At 42.5% G+C, this 20,939-nt stretch overlaps 2 protein-coding genes across 2 annotated transcripts in view; both read left to right on the forward strand.

Annotated features, from left to right (window-relative positions):
* Positions 1-11,766, forward strand: part of NFAT (nuclear factor of activated T cells 3) — a 44,781-nt gene extending 33,015 nt beyond the window's left edge. Inside the window, exons 13-22 of the mRNA XM_022810189.2 lie at positions 196-281; positions 548-639; positions 872-1,005; positions 2,056-2,160; positions 2,601-2,666; positions 2,955-3,309; positions 3,490-3,948; positions 4,328-4,461; positions 4,797-6,740; positions 7,002-11,766. Coding sequence (XP_022665924.1) covers positions 196-281; positions 548-639; positions 872-1,005; positions 2,056-2,160; positions 2,601-2,666; positions 2,955-3,309; positions 3,490-3,948; positions 4,328-4,461; positions 4,797-6,740; positions 7,002-7,250 — 3,624 coding nt within the window. The 3' untranslated portion in view covers positions 7,251-11,766. The remainder of the gene's footprint in view (positions 1-195; positions 282-547; positions 640-871; positions 1,006-2,055; positions 2,161-2,600; positions 2,667-2,954; positions 3,310-3,489; positions 3,949-4,327; positions 4,462-4,796; positions 6,741-7,001) is intronic.
* Positions 11,767-14,585: 2,819 nt separating this feature from the next.
* Positions 14,586-19,094, forward strand: LOC111253454 (uncharacterized). The gene has a single exon (XM_022812833.2). The coding sequence runs from the start codon at positions 15,588-15,590 to the stop codon at positions 18,657-18,659; it is 3,072 nt and encodes a 1,023-aa protein (XP_022668568.1). The 5' UTR covers positions 14,586-15,587; the 3' UTR covers positions 18,660-19,094.
* The last annotated feature ends 1,845 nt before the right edge of the window (positions 19,095-20,939 follow it).

Below are 20,939 nucleotides of genomic sequence, written 5' to 3' on the forward strand. Positions count from 1 at the left end.
TTTTCTCATAATAATCATAATAACAACACGTGATGAGGCAGTTCTACATCTATATATAAATATACATATATGTCAAGAAACTTCGCCCTCGTCCTCTATATTAAGACTAATAATAAGTAATAATAGAAAAAGTGATATATGGAAATCCTCTCATGAGGGTATGGTTGTAGACATCTATTGTTGATTTTTCTGCAGGAGCGGAACGTGGATGTGGAAAAGCGCTTGGCACGTTACGGAAATCTATTGCCTTTATCAGCCCTCGCTGAGAACGCTACATCCAGGTATACACACCTACAACTTAGAAAATGAAGTTGGCTGACTAATTCAAAAATCAAGTATTAGAAACGACTAAGCAGGACCATTCTGGTACGAGAAGCAAAGACAGACTAGGTTATATAATCTAACAGTTTTTAATAAAATGCAAAAGAGGCCTGAATAATTATACCGGCATAAATTTCAAACGGAACTTATTTGACATAGTCGATTAATTAGATTTTGTCAATTAGGCCAGTTACTAAGTCATGTTCTTTTCTCGTCTTGTTTGCAGTAAGAAGAGGAGCACTCGTTGTCGTCTTGTCTTCAGAGTGATTCTTGACAGTGGAGAAACGCTTCAAACGTCTTCAGCGCCTATACTTTGTAGTGCGTATTCCCGCTATCAACGATATCATTTTTTGCGTTAATTCCAATGACAAATTACGACATACTGCCAATCATAAAGACAATTAGCTTACATATCTATCATAGATATTTAGATGCTGATGATAATAATAATAATAACAATCAAAATATGAGGAAAAATAATCAATAGGCTCAAACTGCGATGTGCTTCTTAAAAACATAATTTTTCTTTTTTATCTATTTTCCTATTTAGCTCAACCTCCTGGTGCGCCTGAAATTTGCAAGAAGTCATTACGTGCGGCGCCGTGCGACGGAGGAACACCAGATACAGAATTGTTCATTATCGGGAAGAACTTCCTTAAAGACACCAAAGTTGTCCTCCGTGAGGTAATTCTTAACCAACTTAGTAAAATATTTGCTCCACGCGATTGACTAAACTTGTTGCTATAATTCACCTTGACAGGATTTTGTCTTTGTGTTGACAAGGCAAAAAAGTGGGTGAGATTCGGGAGATAAATATGGACTGTTTTTTGGACGAGAGCACCAAGCTAACTAAAGTTGGCCATATTAAAAAAAAAACCAAAGACCCACAGGCGAATTGCTCGAGTGCAGACAAAAATGAAAAAAAAAATAAACAACAACAACAACAACAAAAGAAACCCAGAAGGCTGCCACAGGAATACTTCATAGACAGCCTTCAATTGTCTCCCTTTTTCTCACGAATTTTCGACAAATACAACATTTTTTGCTGTTCGCCCCTGTTACAACAGGAGACTCTGTCGTTGTTGGACATTTGCAGACGTTGATATTACGGTGGTCGAGACAGATCAATCTGGGGCTGTGTGTGTAAGGTAAATACTTCTATAGTCGAAAACAAAAAATAGAGGCTTGAGGGTGGGCTAAACAAGGCTGTAGTAAATATATAATGTCAGAAGACTTTTTAACCCAAGAATGAGTAGGCGCACTTCCAATTTGCTCTTGGGGGTTTTTTTTCTGTGATATAAGAAGTACTTTGTCGCCACTGTCCAAATCCTAGAAAGACAATGAAAACAACAAATAACTGTTGAAAATTTCCTTTGTGCAAAGGTTCGATAACTTTCTTGTTTTCTGGTGAATTAAAAAACATCGTTATTTACGTAAGCATTGTACATTCGGATATTGTACAATAATTCGATTGCTTTATTTGCCAGTTATTTGCATATTATTACTATACACAAGTAATAATTAGTTCTAAGAAGTTTCAATGTTTTTCTTTTGATTTTCTTGAAGCTAAAAAATGTTACCACTCACAGGAGACCAAGGAAAGGGTTGAATTTTGTGGCCGTTTTTTGGCTTGTTTTCCCCTGGTATTTTCTTGATTTTCGATCCTCGTTATTCGTCTCTGCCGTTTGTCTTTGTTTGGAAATATCCACCCCAGCCCCGCTGTTTCCCTTATAGGCATTCCCCCGAGTCGAAGCGTGGAAACAGCTTCAAATTCGAATTTGCCTCGACTCATGGAACAGTAGCAAAGTTGAGGCCAACCACGCAAAAGGGCGACCTCGGGTGAGCCATTGCACCTCTCTGTTTTTTTGAAAATTTAAGTTGGCAAAGACCGAACATCAATGTCGAACTTGTTAACAGCTGGAAATCTATCAACGGTGGGCTTTCGTTTTGAAAACCGCGCTTCGACATTGTGCCTCGACAAAGGCTCTTCGTAGACTGGATCCTATCCAAGTTCCAAATAGATATTTTATGTGCAATATATTATTTAAAATAGAAAAACAACGTTTTTGAACTCAACAAGTAAACAACAGAAAAAAGTATTATATACCAACTCAGAACTAACTGCGGCCAAAGGGCTCCCGTAAACCAACATAACTAATACAAGATTTTTAGATCTTCGGCAAGGAGTTCATTTTTTGAATTTCATCTAGGGCTCATTAACTCATTGTAGAGCTCATTAATATAAAGTACAAGTTTTATGAATTTCTCTATTGTTACAGGTGGGTGCGGACGGCAGGGTCACGTGGCAAAGTAGCATTACTCCGGAAAAAGAATACCTGCAGGCGGTAAGGGTCTTCCTTCCTATAAGGAGACTTCCTATAAGTCGTCGAGCAAGATCAACAGCATTAGAATATGGACAGTACTATCACCAGAATAGTCCTTGCAACAGTGTTTATACAAGAATTAAAGATTCGAAGCTACTCAGCTATCTCCTGTTTCAATTAGTTTTGGGTTTTACCTTTGTTACCTAACTGATATTAAGTGCATATAGCATATGACATCCCCTATCCTTTCGTCTAATAAATTTAAGTATCTGCCACGGTGTCTGGGTGGAATTGAATCCCGATTTGCAGACCCACCTGGTTTGCCGGATACCCCCTTATTCCCATCTGGATATCAGCAAGCCTGTCAGTGTGGAAATGGTTATAACAAGCGGAGGCCGCTGTTCCGACCCATCATCATTTGTCTATATGCCGCTCGATGGAAACAGTTGCGTTGGCCTATGCGGAGCGACCGGCCAAAGTTTGCCCTCTTGCCAAATACAGTCGACATCACAACTTGCTCAGCAATCTGTTACACAGTCGTCTGCTCAACAAACACCACAACAGCAACAACAACAGCAGCAGCAACAGCAGTCTCAGCCATCAGAAAAGGGCACTGCCACTCAACTTCAGACAGCAAATTCGATGCTTGGTTGTCCAAAACAAGGTAAGCAATTTTTTTAATCTTCCATGTACCCAACCATCGTTCCAGTGTTTAGTTCGACCATCAGGGGTACACTATAATGAAACGCTCGTATTACGCCGGGCACGTCAATTAAATTTTACTCAGCTTTGACGGTTACTCATACGAGCATTTTGTTTTTCTGAACCCGCTTCTTCGTCACAGAAAATTCGACTGCTTCAGGAAGCGCTGCGAGCGCGGCGACGATTAGCAGTGCACCGACCATACTGCAGATCCCTGTGATGCCGGGCGCATCAACCGGATCAGTAGACACGGTAAACACAGTCAGTTCTGCCGCTTCCGGTTCCACTACGACGCCTTCGCCAACGATTCAGTTTGTCGTGGTTCCGGCAGGTACAGGGCAGGCTCAAGCGGTCCTAAGCCTTTTGACTGGTGGTGCGAACCACCAGGTATCCGCGCCTCTTCAGGGAGTCGTGGCGGCGTCGGAATCCTTGGGACGAGTGGTGGCAGCGGCGAGCCCGACAAACAATTTGACGTTCGCTTCTCCTGAATCAGTAGGATCCGCTAGTCCATGTGAGGTGACTACGACGCCCTCTATAGCGGGATGCGCTTTGGGCGACAACGGAATTAAGAGAAAGATCTCAACAGAGGATATCAAGCCAGGTTAGGAGTAGGATATGTACTAGGCATTTCCAAACCCTGCTTGCTTATGGACTTCCAAATAAGTGATGATAACAAATCTGTATTGTAATGCATTACACGAGAAGTTTTGCCCTAGAAGATACTATTATCAAAGTCTTATGTGTGGCACTTTTTCGGCGCTTTGCCCTTGATCGCTAATAAGAATCACTTTTTCCGTGTTTTAATAGGGAGTGTTTTTGTGTCTAAGCCGTAGGTTTTCTATTTATCACACTTAATCCTATTTTATGGGTCTATTAAGACTATTAGCGATCTGCTAAGGATTCCAAGCTGATGCATGCTAAAAAACCGTTGCCTCAAGAAGTGATTTCGAGTAATCTGACATAGTCGATATCCATTGCAGTGATCGATGGAGGTATGATTGTGGGCGACTTTGTCACCTCGCCTGAACCAGAATCAACTACAATTGCTCCCGTCACGGTTCAGACCCATACAAGTTGGGCCTCCGTTCATTCTTCTCCGCCAGACATGCAGCAGGTTAGTTATTCAAGAACGCTTAAAGTGGAAACACTTCGTATTTCAACAGTCTAACTATAGTTCTCCTTTTGATGTGATATTTTAAAAATTAACTACGTCTTTAACATTAACTTTTTAACATTAACTACGATCCGTAGTTAATGGAAAGCGGAAAAGAAAACTTTCTCTTCTGGATTTTTTATGTTCGCACCTGTAAGTCGAGCTGCAGTATTTGCTGCTATCAAACCAGTTACAGAACGATGGATAATTGCTTTTGAGCAGATACTGAATATTTTTGTAAAACGTGTGTGTGCCTTCGAATTAGAAATCACCCGGCGAATTGTCTATTCTTTTAGGCTGTGTGGGCTGACACTAAACAGCCGATGTCAGCTACCGACCAAGCTGCTATCCAGCACATTGCGACATCCCTGGCAGCTAGCGCTCAAAAGGTCGAAGAAGCCACAGAAGACCTACACACAAAGAAGCAAAAGGTTCTCCTTCAGGACCATCCTCATTCCGACCATCTTTCGCTTGAATCTCCATCAGCAAGTTCGGACAACGTTCAGATGAGTCCCGGTCCACCTTCTAGCAATGTTGTTCAACCAATGTTGTGCCAGCCAACGGCGATGGCAACGGAGGATAGTCCTGGTGGCCAAAGCCCTGGTTCGCAACAGACAAACATTGTCTCGGAATTTTTGGCCGCTAGTCAACAACACGAACAACAAAAACAACAACAACAGCAGCAGCAACAGTCACAGCAACAACAGCAACCGGCGCAGCAAGATATCGTGCCATCCACCCCTGTGACATTCATGAACTCATTCTCCTCGAACGTTACTTCTATAGGGACAAATTTCGCCGGTACCAGGGAGCTGCTCCAACATGTTTCCCAAGTACAGCCATCGTTCGGGAATACAGTCGCTTCAGCCGCGAACGGGTCAGCAGAGCAGAAATCTTCTCAACAACAGCAGCAACAGCATTTTGCAGAAGCTTTCTCGACTGCACAAAACCAAATGACCGGATCCCCGATGCGAACACAAAGTCAAGCCCAACAAAACAATGGGTTTCCCAATTTTGCCAGTACCCCATCTTCGACAAGCTCCGTGCAGAGTGGCGCTGCGGGGAGCTCTCCGTTCCAGCCGCCACCTGCCGATGCATCTAGTTCACCCCATAGTCAATTCTCAACAAGCTCGATGCAGACACCTCCATCATTTCCAGGTCAACAGCCATCGGGTGGACCGCCGTCAAACGGAAGTCCGCCTGCCCCAGGGTCTCAACCTGTACAACAGGTAGCCAGTGTACCCCAGCCAACTCCATCATTTGGAGACGTGTTCAGCCAGTTGGCGGTGACGAATCAGTTTACGGGAGCTGGCGCCGGAGGACCTGTTACAGGGGTTTCGACCGTGACGCCTATGGACTGCCAGTCGTTTGCGCCTCCGGAGATTCCAATGAATGTGGATAGTCCCGTGACATCGGCCACTGCCTGTTCGAATGGGACGAGCCCAGCTACGAATGGTCAACAGCAACAGCAGCAATCACATTCATCAGTTTTTGTTCAGTCACAACAGCAACAACTCCAGCAAGCCAACGTTGTTGTTCAGCCAGGTCCTGTAGTTTCGCCAGTTAACCATCAAATGAGGCTTGCGTCGCCGATAACTAACGGTACTATGCAACAATCCCCAGCCGGTCAAAATTTTACTGATCATTCGATGAACAATTTGCAGTCAGCGTTGACACCAGGAGGTCATACGGCATCCTCCGTTACACAAAATGGCGGGTCCCCGGGTACGATTCAACACCACAGCCCAGGTGGCGGTACCGTCAATACCGGTCAACTACAGCACGGGTTTAGGCCGTCATCAGCCGGGACACTGGGCATACCTGCTAGCCAGAAAATGGATATGGACCAATTTGTTTCACCTGTACAGGTTCAAGTGAGTGAGTCGCAGGCTGTCAGTAATGTGAGTTTAGCTAACCAATTATTCACCACAACTGGAATAGCTTTCCCAGCAACGGCTGGGAGCTCACAAGCGGCTCCACAGCAAGCCGTAGTCAATGGAGGGCAAGCTGTAATCCCGAATGGGACGCAAAGTGGTCAGCCTCTGTTCAACCAGCCATTGGCAAACGCGGGCGAGATGCAAAAGGCCAACGGGCCTATGATCACAATGGATACGTCATTGAGTCACCCCGCGAAGCAGGCGAACTCCCTACAGACGTCAAACCGAAACGCGGTCCAAAAGATGCACCAACAACACGTCTTGCAGCAGGCTGTTCCTAACCAAGCTCCTCCGCAACAGCAGGTTAGAAATACAACAAAAAGGTGGCGGAAGATGATAACTCTGCCTTTTGGCAAATAATAAGAACGTGCAATTCGACATATTATGTGGGGCAAAGATTTGACAGTTTGCAAAAGTCATGTATATGTATATCGCAGATGTAAAATGATGAATCTCGTACCTTAAGGGCAATTATGTCACTACCCGTTCTCATTCTCTAACTGTGTATATATCTCATGCTGATCATTCTTAGCGTGCTTCTACAAACTTCTTTCATTTGTCCAGCAGGTAGTGGTAACTCAGCAGATGGACTGCCAGCTACAGTCAATGTCGATGCTTCCGGAGAGCGAATTGATCCGCATCATCAATCCGGATAATTTCGCATCAGCATCAATCCAGGTACAATCTGGTGTTCAACTATCGACCATGACTTCAACGCTAATGGAGGCAACAGCGTCGTCGCCCGCAGTGAACGTTGCAGCTCGCCACGACCAACCGATGCAACAGGGCGGTCCTGAACAGGCCCTTTTCTGAAGGCCGAATGGTCACACTGCGCAGAAATAAGACTGCGTACAATTCAGAAAGCAGCCTTTATAATTTTAGGGTCTGTCAAGCCAACATTAGCCCTCCAAAGAAAGAAGAAAGTCCTCCAACAAAGCCACGTATGCTGTATATACTATAATCAGCTGTATGCTAAAAGCAGATAGTGTACCTGAGACAAATCCATTAGGTGTCGCTAAGAATCGTCGTCATCAGTAGCAAAAGTTATAATCATTATTGTCATTGTACTAGAATACGATAACCATTCTTGCTAAACATACGATGTATAAAAATTATCACAAGTAACAATACATCGACGGCCCGCGTATTTTAAACGTGTCAACACCACAGTAATCTAGTCTTGAAGCACAGAGGGCACGAATGATACGTTCTTTCCTGTATATTGTGTGATGCTAGCACCGGCATTGGTGGCACCCGAAACAGATTGTCTCTAACGGTTTCAAGCACCAGTGACTGGCAAGCTGATTTATGGGGCTATTTATCATGATATTCAAATACAACGTTTTTAACCTGAAGTGGAAGGAACCCGTACAAAGAAAAACGAAGCCCGCATAATCTGTATGTGTTTTAGCGAGAAACCCGTTCACATAATCTGTATACTGCTGCTTCGTTTGGTATATAAATAAGGCACGTGCGTATAACGGCAATGGTAAACCGCTACGAAGCCAGTAAAGGTCCGGAACAAGCCGAAAAGTACTCTATTCGAGAAAAAAAAAGCTTAAAATGTCGTTGTAATTATGGATTTCAAGAACTTCGAAATTTTTTGTCAGACGGTTGGCTGCCGCTTAGTAGGGAGCGAGCAAGAAATGGAGGACAATACAGAAGGAAACTATTAGTAAAGCGATCTGCAACTGCCAGGCTGTCTGGCGACCTAACCTTTGAGATCGAGCATGTCGATTACATGCCGTACATACGATCTCGTGGTAAAGAATCAATCTCGTCTTATTTGCGACCTCTCGTTTTATGATAAACTTTATCGCTTTATATCAACTGATTAGTGGAAAAAAGCAAAACGTATGGGCATTTTCGCATAGTTTTTAACCATCAAACGAGCACGAATCTTTATATTTTAAAAGTTCACTAACAACGGGCGCCCAACGGGCACATGTGATTGAGCCGTGTAGTATAGGTACAACGTTTATAATAGATTGGTAGAAAAGTGGAGAGGACTGACTGCGGGTAGATCGGGATCACGAGGAAAAAGACGAAGACGAAAATCTCTTGTATGTTTGATACCGTTACACCTATTTAGAATGAGAGGCGAACACTTAGATCCATAGTATACTCGGTTCGTGCAAATTTAATGTGTTTCTGTTCATTGGTTTCCTTTTTTAGTACTTTGTTTGTTGAGGAGCACCCGTCACAAAACGTTGATAACCATTGGTTATCACAAACTTCTTTAAAAACCTTAAGATATAAATATATCGAACGGCAAACAAAAATAGTTTCAAAATCACTCGCTTTATATTGCATTCTTTTAGTTTTTCTCAGTATAAACTGTAGGTAGAACAAATCCAGTACCTCTTTCAGTCAACGATATCGTCCTTGAGCTTGGCAAGTCGCGTATTCTGTGTAGTAATACCAGCCACAGAGCCATCGTAGTGCAAGCTGCAACGGCTCCGAGTCTTTTTGTTAGCCTTTTTCTTGGTAAGAGCCGGCTAAGAGTCTAAAAGGATCGTTTTCTTTGTCACCAGAAGTACCTATTGTTGAGTTCGACGAACCTGATGTAAAATTCTATTATCTTCCTCGGCACAAAGTGATGACGAGGGGGTTATTGGGCAAAGAAAAATGCCATATATTAAATGGGAGTCAGTAAACAGGCACTGAAAAACGGCCTTTACCTGTGCATCAATCGAAAACGTTTAATAGAAGTTAGACGTCGACAATACGTGAATATATCGAGTAGCACATTGGTTATAGGCACTTAGCGGAGACCGTGGACACTATCTGCGCATGTACATGTACATGTACATAAAGGCAGTCCATAAGCATATTACGACTAGTAACATTTTACCTAGCTCAGTCGTATATAACACAGTACGAATAACTGTACGAGAATAGCTATGCTTCTCCATGTGAGAAGCAGAGTAAACACAGGCGCGTCGAGCTTTCGCAAGTTTCAACCTCATATATATATATATACATCTTTTTGCGTTGATGGGTTGAGCAGACATACGAGCGCGTCGTTATTGTTATCCTTCTAAATGAGACCTTATCATGGACAAAAACAAAGCAGCTTCTCATATTGTATATTATTCGTATATGACGCACGTGCTTTCCCGACGTCTTTTATCAATCCACTGAAGATAATTGCTTGTGAAAAATTTCGGTCCGCATACGATTTAGGCAAACGTACGACTAATCAGGATTGATTTTGAAAGATTTTTTTAGCAGCGTTTACGACAAAAACTAGGGACTTGCAAGTAACGCCTGCCGCGCTGCTTGGCACATTTGCGCACGATCTCTTGCTCAGACGAGCGTTGGCGTAATAAAACAGGCACTCTAATTAATTATTGTTGCTACAACCTGCAGGCTCAGTGCCCTAAGGAATTCTGAGTTAGCTCTGCACCAATATCCTTCACACAACATATAAATACGTATATGGTATTTTGAATACAAGTGTTTTTGAACGACATTACGTTTCCATAAAAATCGCGTTTCCTGGAAGAGGGGTTCGACCTTATGAATGAATCGGCTTGTTGCAACGCTAAACGTGCAATATGTATTTTTGTGTTCTGTGGGAGTACGACGAGAGTATTTTTTCGACGATAATATATAACGATTCATGATAGAAGACAGGAGATTTTCCCAAAGATACTACTAGCGACAGCACAGTATGTTTCTATCAGACTAACTACTCATACACAAATGTCAATAGCTACTAACGGAGGTACAGGTGACTGAACGTCCGCATCAGCGGGCGACGATGGGATAGATCGAGCGAAGGGAAATGCTTGTTGATCGACCGCGAAACGCGCAGCTTGTGCGCTGAAGGTAGCTTCTTGCCATGATCCTGCTAGACCTATGTCAGATATACTTCAAAGCGACCTAAACAAGCGATGCTATCGGCGCAAGTATTTTCTAATACCCTTAAGTGTATTCATCATTAATATCGATATGAGAGCTTTGCTCGATCACTAACGATTGATAGAAAAAGTCGGTAAATAATAAATTTTTAATAAGAAATTTTGCAAGTGTGTGCACGTAACACACAGATTAGGTAGGTAAACGCCTTGCGACAATGGTTACGCCAACCGTATTCTAACAATATAGCCCGTGCGAATGTATAGGTGCGATGAAGCATGCGTGAGATGGATAGGACGCAAAGCAGGATGCCCCTTTGTGTATGAACACACGGACAGATGAATATCGAAGTGGTGGCTCGCCCGTGACAAAGCAAACGGACGCACAGGTAGCGGGGGGACAAGAGTGTCCCGTAGTTCCCCTGGACTAAAATCTCGTTTCGCGAAGACAGGCACAAGAAACAAGATAGTCATTAATAATAGCCCATTAAATATATGTTGCCGCTTTTCGCCGGTGTCAGCGTCGAGCGACATGCAACGGTTCGCTTTGAGCAAATGCTTGTAGTCACAAATGTACTCGCTATGAGAACCTTAATATAATAATGCGTAATGTAAAAACGTAATGAGATTAAAATCAGTAGTAACAGCAGCGCAAAGGATACAGTCATACAAACGTTAGCAGCGATGAGACCGAATGGGGGTCTCAGGGGCGGTTTTTCGCCTTTTCTTGATCGAGCGAAAACTAGTGTTTCTCTTCGCCGTAACGAGGCTATCGGTTTGAGTTCTCGTAATTTGTTAAAAGTTGTCCACATATCCGGAGTGTGTCACCTCTGTTCGAACGATCGGGCCCCCATGACCTGTTCCTGGTTTGGGGCTCGCCAGAGTAGAAGGTTTTGCAGCCGTCATAATTTGCAACGATTTTTTTGCATTAAACAACTGTTTGCTAAGGTCTGTCCGTACCCGATTCTCAGCTTGTACTGCGATGTAACATTTACGTTCTAACATATGTATCTAGGACAAAAACTCCTCTCTTAATTGATATATTTTCATGATAACAACAACAGCACTATTGATACAAGAAGGCGTAATGCTAGTCCTACTAACAATAGTAACCATGTACATTTTCGATTCATTCAAGGTAGTTCTGGTCTCTGTGAGACTGGCGGGCTAGGCCCCCTTGTTATTCAATGTGTAAATACGACCTTAATTAACTATATATCGGCAAGCAAGACCGCCAAAACTCGACGAGGATGTATTATCTCTCAATGTAAATATATATATATATATATATATAATAGAGAGACATATAAACACGTAACATTATCCACCGATAATGTTGAAGCCAGGCAAAGAAGCATACCGGATATACAAATATCATTCATAAATGTGACAACAATAAAGAAAAAACTGCAAAATAAATGTCAGACGTTGTAATAGCGCAGTTGCATTGTGTTGAAAGTTGACAACGTATCTGTCTGTTTTTTTCTCATACAGCGAACTTATAAAAGGTAGACGAATGTACTTGATAGATTTCAAACTTCTAAAAGTTTGCTTTATCACCGTGTCGAGCAGAAGTTGGTATTAATAGCAGCGAGAAGCCTGACTGTTATAGCTGATAATGTATTACTGGTCAGTCAGCTCACTTTAGACGAAAATATCAATTTGTTTAGTATTGGTGACGTCTAGACAATGACACGCAGGTTCGAATTCTGATGTATCTAAGATATATCTACCTATCGAGGAGATTTTGCCTGGAATTCAGTCTTCTGGTACGCCTTCTGACCTGTAAGTGCCAAAGGGATATTCCGTTTTCCCTTGTCGTAATGCTCCAAATCAATTGCTGTAGCTTGTAAAGCGAATGGAGTGAAGAAGAACTTGCAAAATGCCTCTGGGCGGCTGAAGGACGCAAGTACAGTTCTAGCTTTCGTAGATTCCAGCTGAAGTAGATGATCGGGGAGACGTGCGAGCAGTCATCACGCTGGTCGCTCGTATTCGACAAAAAAGAACCCGCCGTGTTGAGAGTGTATTAGAGATCTTGTCCATAGGAAAAAAACGGATTGTCCGTGTTTCGAGCAGCTTACGCTATGGTTCACGAAGGGTCTGTGCTTTTGTGCTATTTTTATTAAATATCATAATTATTATTAAATAGTTCCTCTTAGAATATTTCAGTTGTGTCGTTTGAACGAATTATTCTATTATCATCTAATTACGTTTATCCCGACTTTACAAATAAGTACCAATATTACGTGGCTTATAGATCCTTTTTCTCAATCACTATATGCATTGTAAGGAACGCGTTTTAAAAGTTCTTCAATCCAGTAGGCCTCCTTGTCTCTCCAAAATGCTCTGCGGTTATGGCTACAAAAGCTGGAGCTGTTTTCGAATTTACCGTTCAATTAGGCAGGTCGAAAGGTATAGCAAAGGTCCACAGAGTTGTACTGCGTTGTTTGAGATCGACTTGGGAATGGCTCAGAGTGTGGCGCATCCACCAGCTTACAATTCAACTGGGTCATTGTATGTATTTCAATAGGACAGCGAAAGATATTCATAGTGCTTTTCAAGATTAACTTAATCGGATTGAAATCTGTATAGCTATCGTCGTGGTAGCAGTATTGCTCTGGCGAAAACAATTACTGTTCGTAGATTGGATTTTAATCATTGGCCATGCTCATCCGAGATTCGATATGTTCAATGACGAAATTGTTTTATTTACAAAAATGTGCTATGCCAATATGGTCCTTAGAACATTTTTCGGAGCAATTATAAGCAACGCGTCAGTAGGTACGGAACTATTAGTAGGTGCACCAGATTCGAAGTTCAACCAGATCGTGCGAAAAAATTATGCTTCGCGTTAAGCGGGACTGCGAAGGCTTTACTCGCTAGCAGTTGCCTTCTACGGGTCAGGCACCTGATCGGGATGCTTATTTGATTCAGATGCATCGGGTCCACCAGGCTGTCCAAGAGGAAAGACCCGATAAACCGAGTCAGGTCATCCTGCTGCATGACACCATGAAGTTACTTACGGCAAACGTTGTCAAAGCAGTTCTTCTGGATTTCACATAGAAATATTTGTTGCACTCTCCGAATTTTCAACTTTCCCGATAAAAAACGTGGTTAGAACATTTCGAGCCCGCAAGACGGCGTGCATAATTTGATAAAAATTAAGGAAGGAATCACGAACAATGACGGAAGATACATTCCTCTAACTTAATAATGATATTTTGACTTATTTCGACATGCACATATATACTCATTCCTACGAAGTTGTGTAATCTAAAGCAGTTTACTTTCGGCAACTTCTCTATCCAATTAGCGTCAACGGCGCATGGTTCCGCATATGCTTGATATGCAGAACTCCCTATAGACCCCTGAGGGATCATGTAATACAACTCAACGTGATTATTCCAAAAAAACGTGGCTTGCTTTTAGCTTACCTTTAAAATATAGCAAAGACTATTGTATGATGTGGTGCGCGCAGAGGTATTTCATTTTTTGAGATTAGGTCACAACGAAAATTCGATTTCACAGGTTGCACTAAATTTTTTGGCCCGGGTGCATTTAAATACACCTAAATGTTGTATAATCGTACAATTTAAAATGAACGTTTTTTTTTTCTAAAAAAATACGGTGCTATGTACACAGCCCCACCTTACCCTATATATACACCTCTGTCTGTAAGTTGAATAAAGGATAATTACAATAATAATAATAGTCATCATCATATATTTAGTATAGAAAAAAATAGTGATTATATAATTGTGATTTTTTAGGAACATAAGGATATTAGGAAAAGTCTAAGTATAGCTAAGTTTAGGAAAATCTTAAATTTATGAAAAAGCTATTAGATTTACTCTAAACATTATTGATTTAACTCATCGTAATTGATGGCAATCTGAGCTATAATTAATGTAATGATTGTTGTAAGCAATGTTGGCATAAATCAGGTTCCAATATCCACTGAATATTATAATAGACCTACAATATAGGAAAGGTGCGATCTTTTTAGTTTATACATAACAAACAAAATTTTAAGATGGCCTTCTTCAAAAGCTACCTCTTTCTATTTTTAATTTCATTAGTTAATCATTCTGAAGCAGTTATCCTAAAAATAGTCCAGCTGTGACGGTCTAGCTGTCTAAACACTTCGCTAAAACAAAGTACTAGAAACAAAATTTACCTATATTTAGATGATACATAATATATATTTAATACAATATACCTGAATAATACATAATTCACATACATAATACATAAATAATAACTTCTAATAATCATATTTTGATTTGTTAGATATAGGAAGCTGGAATGTAGCCTTGTAAACTACCAACTTCTTTCGTCGTTTTATTTGTCAATTATGTATGACTTAACAACTCTCCAATAGCTAATTATATATATGTCAGATGGAATATTACTATGCATTAGTTTTATATTCTTCTCATGCCCATCGTATCGCTGGAGCCGAAATGTTAAAACACGACAGCATGGCGTTTTTTTTTTTTGTTTTTGTCATCAGGGGGTCATTAGCTAAAACCAGCGCGATCACGTTCTGCGATAAAGGCGAACCTTGTGTCTCCACTTCATCTCGATTGCCTATTTGTGAAGCAGGGGCCATTGTCCGCTGTCCGACATTCCTCTGACCTGAATCTTGTTCGGGTGCTCCGATCAGGTCAACCTGGCCCGATTCCCTGGGCTCATGAGTTCATCCTCGCCGTTGCCCCTGCCCTCTTTTCTACCCGCTGTTGGCAAACTAGCCTGATCCGCTTGCTATGGAGAGTCCTGCGGTCTGCTCGTACGGGTTCGTTCAACGCGACCGACGGTCTCCTAGGGTCGCTATGGTAACCCAGAGCGTGCACAGAGCACCACAGCGCCGCACAACTCGCAGGTGTCGTTTGCTTGCAGGCACAGACTGAGGGATGTCAACGTGACTTTCTGTGTTGCTATAGCCATCCGACAAGCCGGCCTTAAAATGACAGCTGTCTTTTACTGTAGGCGATTAGTAATGGGGTCGAAGTGGTCGGACACAATTGAGAATCAACAGTTAATATTAACGTTAACAATGTCGACTACTTTAACGTGTACGAAAGTAAGTAGTGGCCTTTTTCGAAGTAGCCTAGGTCAGGCAGCGTCGACTAGGAGAATAGGACAAAAGACAGTGTCCCGAAGCGGGTTCTACAGGTACTGTGAGTAACTGTTTAGAAAGGCAACTCTTATAATCAGACGTGTGGAACTACTATGAGGTGACGGCTACAGCGAGGACGAAAATCCCATTGTCATCAGCGCCGTCAAAATGGAAAGACTGAAACGAGCCATCGAAAGTGAGGTCGGTCGAGACATCGAGCGACTTGTCGAACGCCGCACTTCAGCTAGCGGCCTCGATGAGCTTCTAGAACGGCTTGCGCCGTCGGACACCTGGCGCCGTTTTCGGCGGCGCTACATATTGGCTACAGTTGACGCGGATTATAACTGCAATTCACGGTTTAACGGTTATAGCCGAATACTTCCACCGTCGTCAGCAAGATCGATCAGACCGGATCATTTAACTCGTCGATTTTCCGTCGATATGGTTATCGCCGACGCGAAGGATGATCATAGTTTAACTTCAATCGGTTCGATTTCGAGCGTCTCAACGACGGACACCGTCATAGTGTTTGGTGATGTTGAGATTCTTCACGTTTGCGAACTGTTGGTAAACGACGATAACATATCAAAGCTACAGGGTTTGGACATGCTCGCCAGAGCATCGAACGCTGAAAATTTTATTCGATCTGAGGAATGGGGTATGTTGGAAAAGTTGCTGAAATCGTGTCTCTTCATCGATAATTCACTGATACGATCTGAAGTCACTTGCATCTACCGGGCGATGATCTGCTCCAGTGATGACAGGACGAGCCTTACTGCATATTCGAGTCTACTGGGCGCCGTCTGCAATCTCGTTTGTCGCGGCAAAGAAATAAGCAACGTTGATCGGCTCCGTCAGGCGATATATCTTCTCGACTGCATTAACGACTACCACAAAGAGTGCATTGCTCACCGGTGGCTGCGAACGCCGACTCATATAGTGGCTGCGTTTGTTCGAACGACGTTGGAGGGCTTAGCTGACGATCGAGTGTGGACGCTGCTAGCGGGGGTAGATCCTACGGCTGGGTGGTTACAGGGATGGCTGGCAGCTGCCCCTGTACGGGCAGTAGTTATGGCAGAAATTCGCGCCAAATCGCTGTTTCTACGGATTGCCGTGTCGCGTATAGCAGACGATCGCGCTCAGAAAACCGTTCTTTTGTACTCGTGTTGCGTTTTGCTGCACTTTCTTCGTTACGAAGAGGGCCGGCAAGTAATTGATCTAGCTGTCGGTACCGACCACGCCAACTCGTGGTTCACGGTATTAATCAACTGTGTCAAGATCGTGTTTCAATTTCAGCCCGATCCAAGCCTAAAGGACCTGTACCTCCAGACAGTATCCGCTGTTAGTCCTTTTCTGACGGTGAACCACTTGTGCGAACTTATTCACCTGAGTGTCGGCTTGTTTCCGCGCAAAGTTCAAACAGATACACATCTCGAGCAGTTCGATTGGGCAACTAGCTTTCTTCTGACACTCGTCAAAAGTCCGTCCAGTCGTCACGTAGTTGTGCAGTCATTCATTAAGGACCACATTGGATCAGAGAACCTATTTCAGGTGTTTCGTTCAAGTTTCACCCTGAACAATGTCCACGTGAGCCTGAGTACGCCTGTGTTTTACCTCGGTCTCCGGAAAACCGTCCAGGCGTGCTCACACATCGTGGCTCATCCTCTCTTTCTGTTACATTATCATCTATCAAACGTGGCTTCGCTGGTACTGGACGTGCTCTCACTGGACACGGTGCTCCCACGAGGTTTTGTAGTACGGATGTCCCTCACAAGTATTGGTCGAGCCTTGTGGCGTCGGGGCGTTCTCGAACAGAATGCCCCGCGTATTCTCAATGATCTGTGTCGTTTTGAGGGCCGCGTCTCCGAAACTCTAATGATAACGAATTTTATTGATTTCGTCCCTCCGACACAGTTGACCGTGATCCTAGATAAAGTAGGTATGCACATATGGAAACGTCATGCGAGTGACGATGCCCGTCTAGAAGCGCTCCTTTGCATTTATGCCCCATGTCGAAACGTAGAAATCATTCTAGAGTGTGTAGTCGAAAACTCGGTCATTGATCGAAATCTGTTTCGGGACGTCTTGTTGTTGCCAGCCAATAAGCGTCTAACCGAAGACCAACTGATCATGTCGCTAACGGTTTTGTCTGTCATCTGCTCCTCACTGCCTTCGTTTATTTACATCCAGAAGCGTTTTCGACTCATTGAAGCGCTTCGGCATGAACTGCTAAACCATATCGGTGACCAGGACCAATATGTCGCTGACGAAGTCTCGAATCATGTCGATTCGTTAATATCTCGCGTGACTCTTGTAGGTGGACATTCTGAACGGCTTATATCGGGCTTCAACGCTTCAGGTCAACTGAAGCCCGCCAGAAAAGCAATTATCTCTATAGCGCGTACTTGTAGAATGAATAAAGACATGAGTATTAATCTGAGATATTTCGATGAACTGATTCAAGGCCAGGGAAAATTTAACCGGTTTCAGTTTGAAGAACTATTTTCGCTTGTTCCAGAACAAGAAATTCGTCACGTAGATGTGCTTCCGTTAAATGATGAAAATATTGGGCTGCAGCTACTCCTTACGTACAACAAGTATTTACAGCTAATCGACAAGACCAATAAGGATCTCAATATGGCCTGGGCACAGGTACAGGCTAACGCAGTGGCAATTACTGGGTCACATCGAACGTTCGACTTTTGGTTAGCCTCGCTGTTCCTTCTGTGTCGGGGTAATGTTGGACGTACGTTGATGTTGCAGTCTCGATTGATCGAGTCCGGTTCTCACTTCGTGTCGTTTCCCTTTGTAGATTTCCCGGGTTACTCCGGCGATGTGCTTGTGGCTGCGACGACATGTCAGGCCTTCGAGCTTATTATTTTTAAGGAGTTTCCGCAAGTGTACTTCGCATTGCGTCGGGCAAACTACCTTATAAGAAACGTTGTCAGTTTTTGGGTTGGACAGGCATTCTGGAACGTATTGAACATGGATGAGATTGCAACACTCTTAGCCATTTCCATCGTATACGGTACCGACCACATTGTTTACATTTGTGCGGCGATTGTGCGTCACCTACAGAACGACATCATCCGCTGGAGTCTGGAAGGAACACTTGGCCTCAAACTCCGACTTGAACCCGTCGTCGATTTCAAGTATAGTGACCACCTAGAGTTCTGCCATGGGCTACGAAAGGTGTACAGAAAGCTTATCCAAGACGCGATCGAATGTAACAAGCATTAATATTGGTTGGATTAAATTGATAATTGATGAGTAACTGATTTATTCAGATCTATGGACGAATGATTGTTGACTAAATGAAAGAGCTGCTTGACAGTTCCTGTGTATTGAATCCAATGATGGCGACAACTAACAAGCGAATACGGAGCGATATTTTTTGAAGACTCCCCTAACTGTACACTCGCGACGCAGCTACCTGACCTTTACAAGTAGAACTGTGTGTTGGTCTATGTATATCGGCGCAAATGTAGTTGACGTTCCGCACATTATTGACGGGCTGGTTTGTTTTGTCACATGGACTCGTCTTTCTACGAGGCATGGGCAACGGAAACCCATAATTCATCGAACACTTGAGAATGGAAGGAACGTACATATGCTTCGCCTATACGTTTGGTAAAATTCTTAAAATAAATATAGTAATGGTGTGATCATGCGTGTCATCGTTTCTATTATGTTGATCTGGACAAATTACGCCGGATCGTTCTGAGGAGCGGCAATATTATCTCGAGGCTTTTGACGAAAGCACAGAACTGTCTGTAATCTGTTACGCAGTGACAGGTATGACGCAACGAAATAGTACAGCACAGTACATATTGATAACGTGCCCCAGATGGGGATCTAATTAGGTGTTTAAGGCTCAACAAGTTGCTAACAATAATGTTGTCCTAGAATTAAGTAAATATGCAGGACACCACAATGAATAGGGCGCTTTTATATAATATGTGATACGCTTGCTCGCTTTTGCGGAAATGTCCAAATTCAATCTTCTCTTGCTCCTACGTGTATTGCCGTTCCTATTCGTATTTTTCTCAAAATCTGACCTCGCTCATAACGCGAATTCAAATCATTCTGCTCTATCGATTATCTTTTATGGGTAGCTAATGTATCGGGGGAAGGTAAGATCACAATCGTAACGTAATAGGTACTATTTTTTCAAGCTTAGTCAACCAAACGTTACCTCGGGACGATCGTAGGGATAGGTTAATTTGCTGAAAATAAATATGTAACTTTTTGAATTTTATCAACTGGTTACAGGTAAGCCTAATAATAGCTCAAAGCCTAGTTTTGTGTGGCTTTATTTGAGGTGTTATTATTTTTATTTACTATTATTACAATCTTTGATTGTTTTTAGAAAACACTTTATAAAACTTAGATTCTCTGTTAAACGTAGAATACGTTGAATAAAGTTCCTCGAGCTTTGGTGCACGTGCTACACTTGCTGCTCTTCGTACGCCCAAAATGAAAGTTCACAAAGCTTTTTACACTTTCGTACCGTTAGATAGCTTTAACCTAAGCTCTAAGCCTTCGACCTTGACGATTCCGTTTAATGCACCATTTAGAAAACAACAACGAAAAATTCGATTTTAAATCTATCTTGTTAGACTCATATCTCGGGCAAGGATACCTTGAGGGAAAAAATTGTATGCTCCATACTCACCAAAAATAGTCGGCCAGTCGAACTGTTTGGGTTAGTAAGATCTTCACGTTAGCCGGTGCGTCGATTTTCTTTCTCTTCACAAATTCACTATATTCTTACTGTTATTCAGCTCGTTCAATACCGCTTACATAAAGTATGTTGCAGTAATGAAAATAACGCTAAAGGAACAGACGGAATGTGTTGATCTGTACTTGTTTAATGGCTATCTATGTCTATCTGTTTATACCTGTGTTCCTCTATCTCTCTAAATGTTCTATTAACAGCGGTGGGACTAATTTTATCTCACATGGGTTACCATCCTGAAATGGCTCGCCTGTCACATCTCGGTGATGGGGGGGGGGGGGGAATATTTGCTTTCGAGGGTGGTTTCTTATTAATTTCGGACGAATTCGATTTGTTCTGGGCGATTTTGTTAGACAAACAAAACATGCAGGAACTTTAATTTTTGCTACTTACAATCAAAATGAATTTTGAACTTTTAATGAAAATTGCTGGAAATCACTAAAATATGTTGATCTGATCTGATCTGATATAAGAAGGTGTGGTAAAATTTTAAGTTAATAATAACGTTCGAACAGGTTACGTAGCAAATGCTGCAAAGAGAGCAACAAAACTACAACAGCGTAAGAATCCAAAAGTTTTGAATGATAGATTGATGGACTGGTTTAAGCTTAAGTTGAAGTATGTAGATGTCGAAGTAGCGGAATTACTTCTTTCAGAGGATGCATACATATAACGTAGTAACGGCTGAATTGGAACGAAGCATCGAAATTCTGAGGAAATCTGCGCAACAACGTAGCGGAGTAAGTGGAATAAAATATCCGATATAGAAGTATAGGATAGAT

Source organism: Varroa destructor, unplaced genomic scaffold (assembly GCF_002443255.2).
Source record: "Varroa destructor unplaced genomic scaffold, Vdes_3.0 BEIS01000006.1, whole genome shotgun sequence".
NCBI classification, from domain to species: Eukaryota; Metazoa; Arthropoda; class Arachnida; order Mesostigmata; family Varroidae; genus Varroa; species Varroa destructor.

Excerpts from the sequence above, each read along its gene's own strand:
- LOC111253454 (XM_022812833.2), top strand. The coding sequence starts at position 15,588 with ATGGAAAGACTGAAACGAGCCATCGAAAGTGAGGTCGGTCGAGACATC.